At 39.7% G+C, this 20,005-nt stretch overlaps 1 protein-coding gene across 4 annotated transcripts in view; it reads left to right on the forward strand.

Annotated features, from left to right (window-relative positions):
• The window catches only part of LOC107225769 (rab11 family-interacting protein 4), a 76,633-nt gene that overhangs the window by 10,526 nt on the left and 46,102 nt on the right, over nt 1-20,005 (forward strand). For all 4 annotated transcript variants that reach the window (XM_015666339.2, XM_015666338.2, XM_015666337.2 and 1 more), the window contains exon 2: nt 19,499-19,872. In XM_015666339.2, coding sequence (XP_015521825.2) covers nt 19,514-19,872 — 359 coding nt within the window. In that variant the 5' untranslated portion in view covers nt 19,499-19,513. The remainder of the gene's footprint in view (nt 1-19,498; nt 19,873-20,005) is intronic.

Raw genomic sequence — 20,005 nt, forward strand, 5'->3', positions numbered from 1 at the left:
ATTCGAGCGCACAGACGACAAGTTTTTCGTTTCCCGGATAAAGCTGTTGGGGTATAAAACAGGCTAATGGATGACAGGTTCGTCGATAGTTTATAAATTATTATCTGCACCATTAAACCCGTCTATAGATATACTATACACACATTATACTGTGTAATATGGACATTTTGAATTTTTTACTTTCATTCAGCTATAATTGGCATAATGCTCGAGTACTAAATGTATTATTTAAATGTATTTATAATCCAAATGGGGGCGAGTCGTTGTGATTTCAGTTTGTTGTGTATAATGCTATATCTTCTTTGATCGACAAAATATCTTACTGGGCCTTGTAAATATTATTCGTGTAAACGGACAATTTGTTTAACGTGAAGCGTGTGGATCTCAATCTCTATTTAATTCATATTAATTATTTTTTATTAGTTCTAAATACGGAATTTTTTGATTGAAAACTACTTAAATTGTCGTTTTGAATAAATGTGCGCTCAGTACTATGCAAACGCATAGATTATTTGGATCAATTAATATTTATTAAATATAATAATTTTTTTTTCTCAGTGCACGAAATTACAAATTCAACAGTTTTGATCATGACCAATAGGTACTGTTGGTTGATCTTCGTCCGAATTTCTTGGTTCGTCATTCCGCCTTAAAAAATACGTGTTCATTTAATTTCTATTATTTCGTTAGTCAGTCACTTGCATAGTTCGCAATTAGAACGTGTTCGTCAATTAATTTCCATCCAATGTGGATAAATTAGCCCGATGAACTTTTACCTTTGTAATTTTCACACAACCGTGTTATTGTTTAAAGTCCAGTCCAGAAGCAGTAAGCATTAATCATCAAGTGTTGCGCATTCTTTGGAAAAGCATGAGGAAAATATGGGAACAGACATTGAGTAGTCACTCATACATGCATGCGGTGAATCGAACGAAGCATTGCATACAAAAGATACACCATTTGCATCTGGCCTATCGTTGCCCGTTCGTTTATAAATTATTTTGCGTCACTCTACCAGCGTCGTGATTATATATATATATAGAATTAGTTCGCTAGGTATCGGCGTGAATCACGGGACAGTATACGAGAAGAGAGGAGGCCATACAAGAATTTCCGACGCAGGTTCCACGGTCACGTGCAATCGAGAAATTTGTTTAATCAATTGTAAGGTACAAGGTATGCAGAGTTACCCGCTGCCACGTGGCTCGTACAGCACGTGTGGTATGCTCACGATGATTTGTTACAGGAAACTTGTGTATATTCAGCCACGTTATCAGGTTAGTTGATTTTTTATAATATCGACAAAGGTCGAATACGTCGTTGAGAAATTTGTGCAGATGCCAACCTATCTGAAACGTGTTTGCATCAGGTTGTGTACACGATTACGTATAATTTAGTATCGGTCGAGTCGGTAAAACTAGAAAATTACCGACGCGTACAAGTTGCGCTTTATTTGTAACGTTCTCACAAACGGCAGAACTATCATAGCTTCTGCAAAATTGCAACGTAACAAGAAAAACGCCCCTGCACTCTCTCTTGTCGGTTGTTCACTGCCTGTTCGACTATACCATAATTAACCTGAATGATTGTTATCATTCTCTCAGAACTTACTGAAGTTTATTCAGTCTACCAAAACTGCTGCGTTTTGTGTCATGTGAATTACAATCTAAATTTCTTTTTAATCTCTACTTTGCGAGCGAATAACGAATTCCACTGCGTGGGAAAGATCTAAACAAATATTGAAAGTGTTTTTCTCGTCTTGTTGCGCGAAATGAAAGCGCCGGGTACACAGACGTATGATAATATCAAGTGTCGATTGGCCGAGGAGAGAGAGTACGAATTTTTATTTTCCAACCTTGTAACCGCTTGCGTTCTGTGTTAGCATTTGGTCTTTGATAAACCGCAATACGTATCCACAGTCGCCAGCAGTTGCGGTAATGGTAACTGCAACTGTCACGGAAAGCAGCGTTGTATGGACGAAATAAAATTATACCCGGACCATATAATGTAATATCCACGATGATACCTTATTCAATGGTATACTTTGCCCAGAGATCTGGCTGTGTTACGTTTCGTTTAATTAAAATTTGATCCTCGTAACTGCTACAACGGTATATGATATAAAATTTCGCAAATGTAATATATTATTTTTTTTTACTTTCCATCAGTTTTTTAAACATGTGGGCAAAAACTTTTCTGGCAGTTGAAGTTACAATAATTTTGGTATATTGGCTTCAGTTTAGCGGAACGAATATTAATGAGGCAATCTAACTTTTACTCCAATAATGTACTGAATTTACGTATCTGCTCGTATAAATTGCAATAGATTATTTTTCTTTACAATTGAAGTCATGTTCAACTTTTGTGCGGAAATTTCACGGGCTCAACTAATTTGTGGCAGCGAAGTTTGCAAAGTTGCAGAAATCTCTGTAACAAGACTTACAGTGAGTCATTGTAGACAAAATGTGATTACGTACTCGAATAATGCAGCACGTGAGAATATCACGTTCATTGTTTGCACTTAATCAAGAGGACTACTCCATGTATACAAAATGAGGACACTGCTCAGTGACTCGTCTTGATATCCGGTGAAAAAAAGTTTCCTGGATGGTGTTGAAAGACTTTTAGTGAACTAGTTTAACGTCGTTAAAATTCAATCTCACGTTGAGAAACGTCCGAAAGACGAGAGTATTTTTTGGCGTGAACTTGACGCAGACTACATAATACGTTTGGGTTTGTTCGAAATATACAAAAAGCAAACTAAGTCAAGCTCTTTTTTACTTCTCCAGCTGTACAGATTGATGTATACAAAGGATATGTAGAGCTACTTATACCTGCAGAAAGATATGTATGGCAGCGATCGATGCTAAGTGGTTTATTATTTTCGTAGAAAAATTTGCAAATCAGTTTAACCTGACGACTAGCTCCTTAATATAAGCGGATTCCCTTCTATACGAGTACACCGAGAACAGCTCCATATAACACGGTGCTGCCCATCTGCTATGGTTCAGTAGAATCAAGTATGTTGGGTTGAAGACTTTTGCGTCGTTTACAGTTAAAAAAAAAAAGGTTGCGGATGCGACCTTATATCGTTTATAAATGTCTTAAATAAAAATACATTTTGGTGTTTAAAGGACGTATCCACCTAATGTAAGACATTTTTCCTTTATGTATTTTTTTCGGCTAATTTTAATGTAGATATGCGTTTTGCGTACATTTGTAGCCGATGCCGTGAAAAAAAAATCGTCGCCCTTTTACTAACAAATTCTATACCGTTGCAGGCACGTTATATATTTGGGACAAATGGAAACGTTTATTTTTACGACAATTTGCAATTCCTCTACCTCGTAGCAGTCATGCTAATTTTCGTTTTCAACGGTGAAATATTTTGAATAAGTAGGCTATTTGTCTTTAACTTAACGGTAAGTTAGCTTGATGTTTTTTCGGCTCACTTGCGTATTTCTTCACACGGCAAAATATCTATACAGCAGGATAATCTTATAATGACGTGGTGTGTCGACACGTTTTGTGTTATAAATAAGAAGCTGCCTATTACTCGAGGATCATTACTGATATTAACCAATTAATAATTTCATTTTGTACCTGGCGTGTTACTCTCGAATGTAAAAAGTTCTTCAATGTAACGGTTAGATCGCAACTCACTTGGTGAGTATCTATGCAACTCAGAAGTTCTAGACTTTTTCGTGTCAATTATATTCAAACTTTATTGCCCTTTAATGAAGGTATAGTTGCTGGTTCAAGAAGGATTGCCATTACCTTGTGTAACCATTGAACAGTTAAAGTTCCGAATGATGATGATTATTTTTTTTATAAACATCAAGTCTTCATGGGTATTGTAAAGTTATGGAGAAGAAAGTCGTCAATCAATCTGGCGAAGACCTTAACTTCAGAAGAAAAGATTGAATTCATAGGACGTTTCTTGGTCTTTACACAATTTCAAGCTACGTCGAAGTACTTTGAACGAATTCGAGATACTTTTGAACCATGCGATGTTCACCATTCTATGAATCGGGATATACCTGCAAGATGGACTGCTCTTAAATACACTCAAGGGTATTTAATAAAAAATTTATATAATATAAAATTTAATAAACCATGACTACTGATTCCATTATCATAATTATTGTACATTCTAGCGTGAATACTGCAGTTAGGAACAGCGTCTCAATTCTGTTTCTGTAATGGTAAAGGGTGAATTGAGGAGGATGCGTCGCGTCTTTGTATTCGACACAAGTGTAGGCGGAAATGATTTCCACGCCATACTATACGGCGTTTAACAATTCATGTTGTGTCTCATGCCACGCACGATCGCTTGGAACGGAGTGTCTCGTACGAAGTAAGTAGGTGGACACGAGTACCTGCATGCTTCATCGTACAAACTCCATTCAGCGTAGGTGTCTCGATACTCATTGTTGGTTATTTAGTTCTATTAAACAATATCCAAGCCTCTAGCATCGCTGATCGCTTGACGGCATCGCAGGTCGCAACTTCTCTCGCATTATATAGACTCGAATATGTATACAATGTACCTTATTTATCCTCCCTATAAGCATGATGTCACTCAAATACTGCTCTTCCCTAGTATTTGATCAGAGGCTCATGACGGATTTTCACCCTGGGTATAGACATTTTTGTGCAGAAGAGCTCCCCGAATCATCCAACTCAGTCCTAAAAATTACTGCAAATATTCGGATCTTGTCCTCTCTGAGACTTGCATTCGAAGAACGTATTGCGGTTGGTGGGTATGGGTCAGAGGCAGTTTCGGTCGGCATGAAATGAAATGACCCATTGCGACTTATGCCTCGATGTATAAATGAATAAACTCTCGCCGATGCCACGTCATGCTTAGCGCACGAAATTTGTAGATGTAAATTAGAGGCTTCCAAAGCACTGGGCAGGTGACATTCGTTACTACGTTGAATTGACGGGGAATGGATGGATGATTGTGAATATTCCTGATCAACCAGCGAATGAGATATCAACGATTGTTCCTACGTAAAAACTTGCTGAATCACGAATATCGGTGTGATTTCACAGTAGCTTACATTATCGGTGAATCGGCTGAATTTTGATGATCACATTCGAGTGTTTGAACTCTACCGTGCGAGTTTTTTTTTATACCTGTATATTTGCATAGGCGGTGAGAAGCGGGTTGGGTTCGAATATTTGCTGAACCATCGCTCCATTGATATAGTATAGGTAGGCATTTCTGAAGTGTATGTTCCGAACCGTCTTTTTTATTCTTAACTTTTTTCATTTAATAATAACGTCGTATGCGAGTTGTCGGCCGTATCGGATAGACCAACTTATCGTTAGGAGGTATCTATCGCTAGCTATTAATTAATGAGTACAAATGTTTTGGGGATGATAGATTCGTACCTACTGATCGTAAGTATACTGTACAAGTGATCTAGTTCGATGCAATAATAAGTCGTTATCGCCTTTTCATAAATTGTTTCGCACAATAATTCAGATAGAGTCAAATCTGATGATTATGCTTGCGTATGTTGGTACGATGAACGAAAGGTTTGACACAACAATTTTGAGGTGAAAAATTGACGTGACGAATCCGCGCTCTTTCTTGTCTCCCTTTCGTGTTTTAACACAAACAGAGGAGTCATAATGTTGAAACAGTTCCTTAGCACGATCTGCACAAAGTCAAGTGCCTCCTCGATTTGTCATCGTTGAGAAAAAAACTTCAGAAGACTCCAACCTGGAAGTAAGAGTTGAGTCACTCGCACGTTCGTTTTTCAAACGCGCGTTATCAAGTTTCAAAACGATGAACCGACTCAGTTGAATCAGTTCAACATCGCGAATGAGACACGGCTAAACCCATGGAGTGAAGATGTCCCGAATAACTTTTCATGTCACCCCCGTTTTTTGGTCTGCAGAATCGTAACCTCCTACAAACTGTTTACGAATAAATTACTTGCACGATGCTTTGAAGCTACAGAAGTACAAAAGCTCTTTTTTCTCAATCGACTTGAATTAGTGCTAATGCATCTGGTCTGAAAATAGGTCATAAGGTATACTGTATTACGATCAAACTGCATCGGATGGTAGAAACTAGACTTGGATTGCCAAGGGGCTATTCACATTCGAGTATACTCGCTTCTTACTACCTTACTACTGGCGACTATCGGCGAGTATCGACGAGTATCGACGAGTATCGACGAGCCTTTGAATAGATAGGCAAAATAAGTTAAATAAGGTAGTAAGAAGCGAGTAAACTCGAGAGTAAACAAATAGTCCTTCGGCGATCGCACACCGAACCATCCTAATACAGTAATATTCATTAATGGGTTTCCAGTGGCTGACGTTTTTTTTTTAAATCAAAACTGAAACGAGCTTTCTTTCCACGGAAATTTTACGAGTCCACGATGAACGTACCGTTTGTTTCTCCCGTCACTTGCGTCGTTAGTCGTTGGCGTGTAAAATTTTCTTGGAAAAGAAACTCGTTCCAATTTTGATTCGAAACAAATAGCGAACCACTGGGAACTTATTAATGAACATTAACTGTGTATAATCATCAACGGATTGAGCTAATCTTTTTTGCTTTATACTGCTCGTACATTTTTCAAGGTGAGGTCGTTATTTCAGGCTATGTGTACCTGTAAGTATACGAGATGTGGACATAGTGTGCATGTAGGTGTATCTTACCTACGGCTTACCGTCGTGCATACGTTCCTGCCGATACTTATATATGTATGTACAAAAGGCGAGGCTACATGAGAAAGGTGAGATCCAAACGGTGTGTCACTCCATTCCTTATAAGCCGGCGTACCCTGTGTACCCACGTCAAAATTAATCGCGGATCGGCTTTTGACGGAGATAGCATTTTTCAGCTGACGTCATCTCGTCAGAATAGTCGACAAACAGACAGGTTGCTGACTCTGAAATTTCTCACCCGTGTTCTCATCTTGCTCGTGTTTCAGTTTCCAGAAAACGAATCGGGTAAATTCTCTCTGCATTCTGGTTGCACAGACTATGGGCTCGAAAGTTTGCTTGCAGCTTATCCAAGTGGACAAACAAATCGTCTAGTCGAACTTATTGTTAGACCGAGTGTTGTAGAGTTAGGAGGTATATCGAGCGCTAAACAAAACCATCGTTGCAGCTTAACCGTTGTTGATGTGACATGTGCTGTTAACTATGCATACGTAGGTGTAGGATGGCTCTGGGTATGTGGGTACTGTACACACTATGGTGCAACTCGATACGAAAGGCGACGTGGCGCGTAGAGTAGGTATATATCTATGACAACTTCCGTTTCCGGTTTCTGTTATTTCCTATCATCAAATACCATCGAATCAAACCGGCTAACCGATCGGGGCGGCGCTACTGCTGGTTGTAATGATCGGTGTCCTATTTCTATACCTATAAAGATTTTTTTGGCATTCTGGTGAAATTCATTCGTTGCAGCTTGAAACTTTAGATGAAAGCAAGATGGTCCGATTCGAATTCCAACACTATCCCTCCAATATCTCTATACAAGTATAAAAAAGTCCTGAGTGACGTTTTAACGACCAGCCACAATCCTTGGACCGAGAAACATGGAATTTGGGGGGGATGTTCCTTTCATCACGTAAGCACCCATGATGGACGGATTTTTTGAAAATCGACTTCTGAGAGGAGGAAAAGGATTGAAGCGTGTGTTGTTTTTATCGATATCTATTGGAAGTGATGAGATATCGACTTGGTTTTTGCTTCTATGACGGCTGCTCATTCAAATACTTGAAAATGAATGTCGGCATTTCTTTTTTTCAATTCCATTCTTGAAGGTGTGAAATAGGATGAAATGTGTTTTTATGAATGGTTCGATATTTTTTAGACCCAATGCGATATCGACTTGGATTTGCTTCTAAAATTTTTAGTGTGCCAAATCAATTCTCCTCACTGACAATTCGTAAGGCGTACAGGGTCGGTACTTAGAGAGATAACCCCTAGTAATTCAGAAACTAAGATGTGTTTGGAGGTATTATCTGTATCTGCACTCGTGCGACTGACTATTTGCCGTAGAAAGTCATTACAATGCAAGTAAATATATGATAAGTTAGAGTCTGATATCTGATTCTGTAGCATAATATGATTACACCTAGCGAGTTATGTCTTCCTAGAGATCGCTGTAGGATCACACCTTACAGAATGATCCCATACGCGCGCACATCGACGAACAAAAAGTGCAGACGCTAGACGTGTCAAGTAGGCCATATTACACGATTAATTCGTCTGTAAAGTTTGTTAGTGGGTCACGTTATGTGGCCCGCTGTTTCAGGTCGCGTTGTAGTATGCGTATCGTTGCAAAACAACTGTTTATAATTGTCCGATGCAGTAATTAATTGTTTTATGTCGGTATAGAATCGAACGGAATGGAATGGAATGAACGAATAAACACATTACGAAGCTCTTTGTCAATATTGCGAAGAATTGCCAGGCTGTAGGCTGACATTCCGTCTGATGCCACGGGATTTTTTACGTATCTATATCGGTATGCATTGTATATTTGCATTGATTGCTGCCGCTGATGCGTTGCTTTATAATTAACTGCGAATATGTTCAAGTACGAGAAACAATGGGAGAGCTGGATCTTTGATTCTAGCCTCGCGAGGTTTCTTTTCCTGGCAGTTTCTTTCGTCGGTTAGCCGCTAAAGAACGCTTATGGCCATGTATACACTAATTTGCGTATAAATATCGTGACGCGAAAATGTAAAAACTTTCCCTAGTTGTGTCAAGCACTTTCTACCTACCTGTCTGTCCTCGTGTAGTAACGAAAGATAACACACGTGTTATGTAGGTGGGTACTTTTTGCGATTCGGTCTATATATAGCGGTTGAAAACCTTTGCTCTGATCCCGTTTACTAGATGACAAAGTCCTACTTTCAATCGGCATTAGTAACACACGTCTTACAAATTCGGAGACGTTTATGCAAAGTGGTAGGTATCCGGCTGTCTGAATATTTTCTATATATAATTTATATCCACGGAACCAAATTTTTGTTATTTTTCAACTGGTTATAAAATTAATTTTTTACGTGTCAAGTTTATTCGATGCTATGCCATTTTTTTTTTTTTTTTTTCACGCAAATGTTTTCGTACTGCATCGAGAGTGTTCGGTGAAAAGTCCCAACGCGAGCGATTTTTTGCTGGGAGATGGGAAATCCGATAGCCATGCTATGCGGGACTATGAAATGAATGTGTGTGCAAAGTTTGAAGTTATTCCATCGATCAGCGTTTGAGTTAAGAGGCCCACCACATCGGAAAATGTTGTTTCGAGATAAGCGCGTTTATAGTTTCGCCCTTGGATTTGAAGTTCATTTTCAGTCACATTCGCAGCTTTCTCGCAGGCTGATCTTTCTAGCCTTGAACTCTGCTTTAACGATGCGCACACGGTTGCGCTATTTCACTCAAGTGTTCACAATTATTTCAATTTTTGTAAATTTCCCATCGGCTTTGGGCCAAAATGATTTTAAAAGATGTTGCTGTAATAATGTAGAAGGAAAATGTTCACCGATTTTTTTCGAAAAGTTGCGACCGGATGTCACCCCTTAAAGTACAAAGTATAGTATTTTTAAAAACATTCGAATGGCATACAGGTACATACTTTTAGTTACGCACGTTTATTTGGATTTCGAACGTTTGTTGTTAAAGAGTCAAATCATGCCCTGTGTGTTGGATAATGTATGATTTCCTTTTTCTTAGTTTCCTAAATGGATGGCAGATCACTTTCACAGGTTTTTTTTATACACGCAGGAATCGTTTCAATCTGCATGTGTGCTGCTAAAAGGTGTATTACCGTTGCTCAAAGCGGGTGGCTTGTTTATTTTCACGATAATGAGTTTACCTGATATAGATATATCAGTGCATCGAAAATCCATTACATAGGTATACCTTCGAACAGCTGATGTAACGATGCCAATTACGTGACCGCGAAAAATATTATTCGTAGTGTTGATGAGAAAATTACGTATTATTAATAGAAATAAAAACGAATATAAACTTTACTATAGGAATTTTACCGACGAACGGAATATAATATAACGCAATAGAGCATCGATATCGGCCGACGAAGATCGACCCAATTAATTTCATCCACGAGGCGTATATACGAAAAGGGCTAGCGTTGCGTCACGCGAAGAGTGCGCCGACAAGTTTAAATTTACAAAAACTCTTGGCTTCGGACCAAACTTGTTCTGACCACCTCGAGAGGGTCCCTCATGGATTCTAGAGTGTACGAAGATGACGACGTCGGGGCATACAGGCAGAGGCTATACCTACCTTTGTGCCTTGGTTACATACGCAGTCGGACGTCGCCTCGAGATAGCTGCGAGAAAACGCGACGTCGTCTGACCGCACACGGCGATCTTGCGAACGACTCAATGGCTATTATTAGATCATTGGATTTTATTCAAATTTAGAAAGCCTCTACGCGTCCCGCGCGCTGTTCTCAATTCAAGCTTGAACCCGGAAGAATTTTTATGCGGGCCTAATCTAGAGTAACGCTGCTTATGTATGGGAAATTCCATGCGAATCCGATCAACATTGGACTCTCAAAAACTATATTTTCTATTCCTTATAACATTTCAAAACCGGGTCGATGATGAGGCCGATTTTTTGCCATTTTTTCCAGTACCTCTAATTTTTTTGATCAATCAAAACATTGTTTGAACGATCTGGAAATTTCTGAAAAATTCTCAAAACTTCTATTTTTTACTTGCAATATTTTTAGACCGATTCCTTTAGGAGCGATTTTTGTCTATTTTTTGGCACATTCTACTTTTTCTCATCAACTTCATAATAAAACCGATCTAGAAATGTTCTAACAAAATAACTGAGAAACATCTTTGATGGAAGTTCAGAGAATTGTTTTGGAATTTCCGGACCGTTTAAACAATGTTTTAGTTGGTCAACAAAATTTTAAATGTCGAAAAAAAAAAAAATTGAAAAATCAGGCTCATCATGGTCCGGTTTTAAAATATTTGTAAAATGAACGGTGAGGATCAGATGTTGGTTGGATTTGCATCGAACTGCCATATGCATGTATCCTCGAGATTTTACCGACCGTCATTCTACCCGTGTGCGTTCCTTTTGGCACAATCACGAATTACACGCACAGGTGTTAAAGTTGTGTCGGAGCGTAGGTATGAATTTCGACTGCGGAACAGAATGTAAATTCAACGCCCGTAGGACCTTAGCATGAACGGGTATGCAAAACTTTCCATCAGCAAATGGTGTATAGGTACGGTCTGCTGGTCAATTATTTATGGAACGAAGAAGATCGATATGCGGTAAGGACCATGCTGTCTATTCCTGTACGAGCAAAAATGTAACGGCCCAGCGAAATTCAGATTCATGCAATAAGTATCGAAGAGTGCAGTCTCGTCATCGTGAAGATATAGGCAATGAATGGGGAAAAATTTTGCACTGATTGTAAGGTCAACGAAATTACTTGATGGTATTATTTAGCCAGAATTTGAATCGTTTTTATATTCACCGAATGAATTTTTGTTGGTAAAATAAACGTCACTTTTCAACTTGATGCGTGCGTTTTTTTGAAAGCGAAGTTAATTTTATCGACAAAAATTCATCCGGTGAGTATAAATAATAGGGTCCGTCAGCTTTCCAGAAATATTATGCCAGACACAGAATTGAGAAATACAAAAGAACTGTTTGTACAACTTTTTGTGAAATTATAAACAATGGAGAAAGTCGTCATAATTTTCGTGTCCAGAGTAATTACGAATAATCGTTCCTTCACCTTGTCCGAAAACTCTTTCGCGCACGGCGGTTACAACTCGATATTAAATTGCAACACATAAATTACTGCGTGCAAAAGCAACGTTCTTTTTTACACATGGAATACTTGCAGATTTAGGGTAGTTCGCTAAGTTACCAGAAGGGCATCATATCAGTGATAAGTTGAAAGTTATACAGATTGTTTTTCCTTCCATGCAGAGTTATAACATCCTGAACATGATCATGGAGTTAGGATGGTACTCGACTTCTTTATACCTCGACAACTGGGTTACGAACAGTGATTTGGTACATTGGAAGAAGTCAAATTTTCAAAATCTGAGTTTGCTGATGCTGTATTGACGGTTTGCTAAATTCAGGTAATCCTAAGGTTGAAAAATAACGACATTTTCTGAAGAAGAATCAATAACGTTGCAAATTTCGGTCTGATGTTATTTCGCGGTCAAGTTTTCCCTTTTCGCAAACACTTTTCCTTGCACGAGTAAATTTTTTTTCTTCACGCCGAAACGCACTTCATACGATTTCGTGTCGAAGTGGGCCTCGCCAATTCAAACTTGTTACACGCAACTCCTCGATCATGTTATCATACAAGTACAATGTATACCTATACCCATTCATATATCAGATATATCGGCATTCATCTAGGCCGCCATTTACGCGATAATATAAGTACATATAGACTATCGTTGAGCTGCAAGTAGACTTATTTTGCAGGCTACGATACGAATTAGCGGGCGAATTCTATAGATAGAAACGTGCGTTACTCCCCTGTCAATTACCGAGGCTCTGCTCTTGGCATTGGCTCTCTAGCATTGCTGACGTGAATGTTTCCTGCTGTCCAATTTACTTCCACTTCGCGGTCGTTAGCGCTAGGTATTAATTGTTTTAGCACCCAGGCACCTCTCCTGTAGGTCCATGTCAGCGGAATTCTGTATCGTCCGAGTAGGAACTGAGCTAATTCAATTGACATCTGTACACGATAGTCCTCAATATCGACAAGCACCGTGTGAGGTGCAAATATTTTCATAATTTCTTTTTCTACCAACACACAGACTTCAATGATTCAAAAATCCAAAAGACCGATGTCACTTTGGTTCAATCAGTAGTTCCAGCTGCAAATGAATCAACGGGCACTGCACTTTATAGGCTCTGCGATTCAGCGAAACGCCGTCAGTTGTGACTCGATTATTTTTTTGCTTGCATGAGGGAAAGCCGAAAGTCTGCACTCCTGGGTTTTTAGTCCTGCCGTGCTGCACCAGTGAGATTTTATCGCTTACATAGCCACCGTTAGCTACGTCCGACGAATTGTTGCGCGATGACTTTCACTGGATTTAAGGCGGCGCAAACTTGCTTGGGTCAATTTTTCATGACATTCAGTTCGACAAGTATATATACGTATAGTTGATACGGTATAATACCTGCGCACATTAATTGATTTACGAAATTGAGTACTCGGCGTTGAGTTTCTTGTACGAAAAGCGATCGTGGTTCAGTGAATCTTTCACCAATCATATTCTCTTCTAGGTTTTTCCACTATACGACTGAAAGATCAGATTAGCAGTTTTAATCCCGTAGTCCTAACATCGCGATTCTGGGATATCATCATCTGACTATGTATACCTGTCGTATGAATCAGTATGCGAGATGTGTATAGTGCGAATTTTTAACAGTCACGGTATTATAATTACGCGAATTTTTTATATACTTAAAAAAACAGTCATGTTTGGAATCGATTCCGGCAAGTCTTCACTTCCAAACTGTGTAACAGTGCAGTGTATTCTTAGATCGGTGGTAACGGTTACCAATAATTTTCTATTCCATCTATTCAAGCCATTTATATAATATTTAGATTAATTGAAATAAGAGGCAGCTGTAAGAAACTGCTCTTAACTTAACATAACGGAATATCAACGCACTTTACTCCAAAGGCTAAAAACCGTCTGACCCGCGATAACTCTTCTCGAATAATAACTCAGGTTTATGGGTTTGAGTGGAACTAGAAAGCGCCGACAGTGTCATCGTTCTTCACGCGAGTGCCGGACTCGTTCGTTCGGTCATCGGTCTGGCCGATTCACGAATGCAGCACCTATAGATACACGTTTTCCTCCTCGTGGCTTATCCCACGCTTGTGAGAGGCACACCGTAAATTTATTTCCAGTGACTCATTCGAATTCTGTTGGGCTTACGGCGCGAGTTCCTCTGGCTGTTGCAGGTCGGTCGACCTCCCCAACTTCGGATTGGCTCATCGTCAGTTAGAAATATCTTGCACCGGTGCGGCATGGAGAAACTTGCAGACAGACCTGAATAGCATAGGCAAAGATAGAAGAAGTTCGCGCGATTTCACTCGGTTCGTTGCTGCGGCAGCTGGATCATCACGCGGACTGCGATTCGCGTTTTCATCGCCATTCGTGGCTTCTCTGCAATCCAGCTTCGTGGATACAAGTGGCAATCTACGTTTACAAACGCCGACCACGTCTTGTAACTCGTCTTCGTCCCGGTATTGCGGATGTAATGATCGTCTGTGGAATGCAGATCAGCGGTCCTCTATCGTGTTTTCGTCCGTGCGATACTCTCGATATTCAAAGTGCCTCAGGTACATGGTCTTTGAGCTTAATAATTCAGGCTATTTTTCTCACGCTCACGAACAATCTCCACTTTTCCCCCTCCTCTATTTCCGCCTCCGTATCTTCACATCCCGAGGTTCCTTCAACATCGGGCAGTTTCACATGGTATAATAGTCTTTATTACGCTATACCCTCACTGGGAAAATATCCGGAGACGCCATGCTCAGCTGTCCCCAAACGTTGCAGTTAACATTCGTACTCGCTGTCTATTTAAGGGTCGCCTAAGGTTTGAGTTGCACCTTTTTTAGGTACTAGCCAAAACACGGTTAGTTTTACTATCGTTGCATAAATATTCAATATTCGTAAACCATTTTCACAATTGGGTGTCAGGCATGAAACGAAGAAAACCTAAATTGCGTCTGCATGGTCATTGAAAGGTTACGGTGCTTTTTTGAGTCAGCAACAAATAGACCTGAATAAGTACGCGCAGAAGTCGTAGAGAGTTGGCTGCGATGCTGGTTCGATTTAGCCTTTTTGTAAGAAGGCAGTCAATGCAATTGTCGATAAGTGCTGTATCTCTTTCGAGATGACTTCACGAGTTGTAACGAGTGAGAAATTAAACGTTTGTATACTGCTCGCGGAGTACAGCGTAGAATCTGCCAACCTTGGAAAGATTCCCTCTGGTCCGATGCATCTTACCTCTCACGCTTTATTCTCGATACTTAATATCCGCAACTGGTTGTAAACTGGATTTCGTTGAGCACGAGTTGTGCAGAAAATTGAGAGTCAAGGCTGTTAACAACGAGCGATCGAATATCTCTAGATTTTACTTTTCTTGCTGTGCAATCTAACCCAGCTTGTATGGTCATATTTTGACGTATATCACGGTAGAAAAATTCTATCCCCATATCATGTTTCTCCGCAAGTAAGCGGACTAATTTTCAAGAATTAACAATCAGGCATCGATGTCTCGCCGCGGATAACCTTACCTGTCGGTACAACTCCTAGGTATAGTTTACTTCGTAACTGTCCGTATGTGCATGGCAATAACTTCCGTTAACGGTTAGATCATTGAAAGCGGTGTGACCGGTTGAGTCGGTTGAGCCGTCTAGAAACGCTACCGTTAAACGGTGAATGAAATCTCTATTTACGTTATTACTGACTACTGCAAAGCTTGAAACATGTGTACGTTGTTATATTATACGAAATTACGAACGAACTATAGGCAAGGAAAGTGTGGAATCCGGTGAACGCAGGAAACAGTCGGTTAGTAATTAGAAATCAAGTTGAAAGTGTTGTCAGTCTATCGGCGTACTGGAGGCAACGAGGTTTTCGGTATTACATAGATTATTTTCACGTGCGTCATCGACATACCGCTTGTTAAATTAGTGCATCATTTGACCGTTATTCATTATTCTTAAGAACAATCGGTTCTCAGTGAATGTGTGTATCATAATGATAGAAGAATAGCCCAGTAGTAATTTGTTTGAAAAGGCGAAACGAGCCTTTTGTGAGTTGTATCGGAAGACCGAGTTTTTCTCTTTACCCTCGTCCTTCTTCTTGTTCTTTTTCTTCTTCTTCTTTGAAGCGGGGAAGACCGCTCTGTTAATTTCGCGTTGATGAGATATACCAGAAGGCTGAATTGTCTCGAGGGGATAATAAACGAGAACGCGAGGAATGGTATCGAAGTGCAAGGTGTGTAGAGTGTGTTTTATTTCTTATCGTCAGTCTTATCTAATTTCGCCTCTTTCTAAAAGTCTTACGGTGGTGTTTCTGGCGTGATTAGATATACAAATCTTGAAGTTTGAGACTTGCGATAACCGACTTGTGCACGTGCTGGACGATGGTGTGGTCGGATAATTTACTGAAACGTTAGTTGTCACGCGAAACGAATTCGGCCAAAGACAGCCAGAGGTCAGAGGTCGCGAAACTAGCGGAATGGCGGTTCTGACGTAGAACTCTACCTATACCCAAATTATTGAGCGTTATAGGTAGACGTGTGCAGACTGCTGGCGTATTTCAAAGAAACTCAATACCTTCTTCTTTACACACTTAAAAAAATTGATACGTTCTAAGTAGACGATTACTTGACTATACTTAGCAAGTGAATTTTGTTTTAATTTGAATTCATTCACTTGTTCCAAGGAAAGCTTTTTCATTTTACACCCAATCAGAATGTATTTAAATCAATATCAATTTATTTCATTCCATATGATCAATTTCTTATTTATGTATGCTAATACACAAGTAATATTTTACTTGCGGAGATGATTTAAATGTTTACTTTTCAGTGCAGTACATTTCGGGATTCATCGAAATCCTAATTTGCCGTCGAATATTGTTAGCGTGTAATATAAAAAAAACGTTAATTATTTCAATTCCATATAGCCGTTGGTAGTCTGTAGGTATTTTACAGTGAATTTTTGAATCAATCTCGATACTGTAATTGTAGTGAATTTCTTAAATTTATATTCAAGTCATATTGTATGATAAATTTCATCCGTTTCCTTCAGCTTCAAAACCATTCTCTTTCACTCCATAATTTCTACAACACGCACATGTAGGACACGTTTTCAATAAAAATCTTCAAGCAGGTAGTCACACGTGAACTTGAATACGTAACGCGTTATACGTACGTAACGTATATATGCGCATTCGTATAGTACAGGGTTATGTATTTGTATAATACCTATCCACGCATGCATGTATAAACAACTTTTAAAGAATGCGCAAACGCATCTTTTCCGAAAATTTACGTCTGCGCATGAATTCTTTTCAATGGGATTGAACAGTTGTGTACCTACGTCTTACACCGCATGTAATTCCTTCGAACTATGAATAAAAGTTTCATATAAAATCGCCGGCAACAAACGATCATTATAAATGCAGCTGCGTCCGTTTCGCCGATCCGACAATGAGTTCCAACAAGTACTGCGTTGTTCTCTTATTCTATCCTCTCCTTGTCTTTTTTCACATCCTTTGCTCCTTCGTGCATCCTCATTCTTTCCCAGTGCACGATCCTTCGCAACGTCCTGCGTCGCCGGTGTGAAACGCCGAGGAATTTACTTATTTACGCAGGAATTTCTCTCGGAGCCTCCCCCCCCCCCCCCCCCCCTCTTACCTTTCTGATAATTAAACCACTGATTATTCATTCTTTCATATTGTATACCTGCTTTTCGCACGCATTATCACGGGTTGTTTACCTGTCGCAGTTCACCGCTGCTTGGAACAATTTTTCCACGTCTCTGTACATTGGAACTTCCGTTTCGTATAACGCGTACTTCAAAAAGATCCCGCCGTCTTGTTAACACTATATGATTCGGTCTCTGATAATATGGTTTACGTGAATAAAGTTGTTACACAATTGTCTCATGTGCTCAGGTTCACGTTTATACACGTATAAGTGAAGGCGGCAAAGTTCGTTCTGTTACCGACGGTATGACGGATTAACTAGTAGTAAACTACTACCTGTAATGAGAAAAGGTTATCATCTTACTCGAGAATCATCCGTGACCTGTGAGTGATAGAATGAATCTCGCTGACTGTAAGTGCATTGTTGTTACATTGAAAATTACCCAACGTTACGTTTTATTCGAATGCACGCTAGCCAAAGTGGCAGTTTTTATATCCTCTGTTTCATTGGGTATGATGTACAACAGCTTGTACGTACAATCCGCGTGTAGTTTTACTGTTCTCGACGGCATAAGAGAAAACCGATTTCATGAATAAATCTAATGGATTTATAAAGAATTTTTTTTAACTGACATATTTTTCGACGCGGCTAATTTTTTTTTACATGTAGTTACGTGTTTGAAATCAATGGATGGTAATTTATTCCAGAAGAGTAAGTCTCGATACATCTGATCACAAGCTTGAGGGTCGTATCTCTTTTTAAATTATATTCCAATACCATATATAGTTGAAAGCAGTGATTCAGATTTGCTGCACTCGAGACGGTGGTGAGATACGTACTTGGAATACCGATGAACGGAATAACTAGATTATTGAATATCTATTTCGCGCGTTGAAGTTATTTTTGTTTAAAACAATGTATTTGATAAATTTTAAGATTGCTGTATGGAATTTGAATCGAGTTACACAAATGTGTTATTAAATTCGCAGATTGTGATTCGCTTTCATTCAATTTGTCGGAAATAAACTAATTTGTTACGTCATAGTGATTTTCTTCGGGCAACAATTATTCGAACAAGCGAACGAATGCGAATAATTGCACGAATAGACGGCGTTGAAAAGTGACGACCAATGATTGCGCGCACAAGTATCGTAAGAGCGTCTGTTACACAAGTCTTGGAAATCTCGTTATATTTATAGATTTCTTAATATTGCATACTCGGTTCTATAAAAGATGCCTCAAATTTTCTTTAATTAACAAAGATTCAATTCTGTATTCGGAAGTCAAGATACCGATGAAATTCCAGAATTATCTCATCGAATGTATGGAATCACTGTTGTTTCCAGTTACGGAAAACTTATAAAATCTCTGTACCAATAATAACCAGAAAACCTGCATCAAATTTTGTATTCAAATTTCGAGAAAATTGTAAGACTGTTGCACAGTAATATCGTGACTAATTTCGGCCTTTTCAAGTTTAAATTACTCCAATTTTATAACCGAATATGCCAATCAGATTCAGAAGGTCCCAAGTCACATTGATATCGCATATTTAATCATTTTTCCAACCATATTTCATCTTGTTCGGTTGATTGAATTAATTTTCTTTGAATCGAGAAGCTTTGGAAAGATGATTTTTTTTTCTCACCTAAATCCACTTGGTAGTTTAAAAATATTCCTTCTCCGTCAGCTTACACTTATATGATTATATTAATGGAACATAGAGTGCCGTAATTACTTCAAACTATCCTATAAAATGTGTAGCAAAATTGTATGCTGCGCACATCCCAGAATTGAAAACAACCATCCGCAGTGTAGAATTGTAGAATCAGTGCGACATGTTGGGAAATGACGACGTAAATTATAATTCTGGGAAAGGCATCGTCGATCTTGGAATTCTCAACGCGCCCGACTTAAGTTAAATGCATACTGTAAAACACCCCATCAAAACTTGTCTACTCATACACATTTCGCTGTACAGACGTTCATACCCATAGCATAATAAAATATGTCGGCTAATTCGCGTCTGCAGGATACAAGGTCGAGTATGGTGAGTTCCCGATCCCAGACAGCAACGTCAGCCGGCGAGGATACCAGGAGCGAACTCCCCTACAGGAACTACTATTCAGCGAGTGAACTTCCTACGGGGGGAGGCGGGGGTACGAACAGCGGCCCGGCCTCCCTTTCGATGTCCGTTGACATCCACAACCTGGTCTCGTCCTCCTCGGCACCCGCCGCAGCGCCATGTCCCCCCAGCCCGGATCCCGAGGGACCGCCGAGCGTCGCCCTTGGAGCGAGTAAAAGCGACCCCGAGGAGGAGGAGGAGAGCTACGAAGGCTTCGGATACGGAGACGGCGACTCGCCCGGAAGCTCGGCACCCTCGCCGACGAGGTCCAACCCCCCACGGTAAAAGATCTCTCGAGTCTTCCTATCTTCACTGCACTTACTCTCCCTTCCGAGTCCCTCAGCGTATGACCTTTGCCGTCTTGCCATTTGCGTCTGCTAAACGTGGCGGCTTGTTGTCGGTGTGCGGTTTTCT

Source organism: Neodiprion lecontei, chromosome 6 (assembly GCF_021901455.1).
Source record: "Neodiprion lecontei isolate iyNeoLeco1 chromosome 6, iyNeoLeco1.1, whole genome shotgun sequence".
Taxonomy (NCBI): Eukaryota; Metazoa; Arthropoda; class Insecta; order Hymenoptera; family Diprionidae; genus Neodiprion; species Neodiprion lecontei.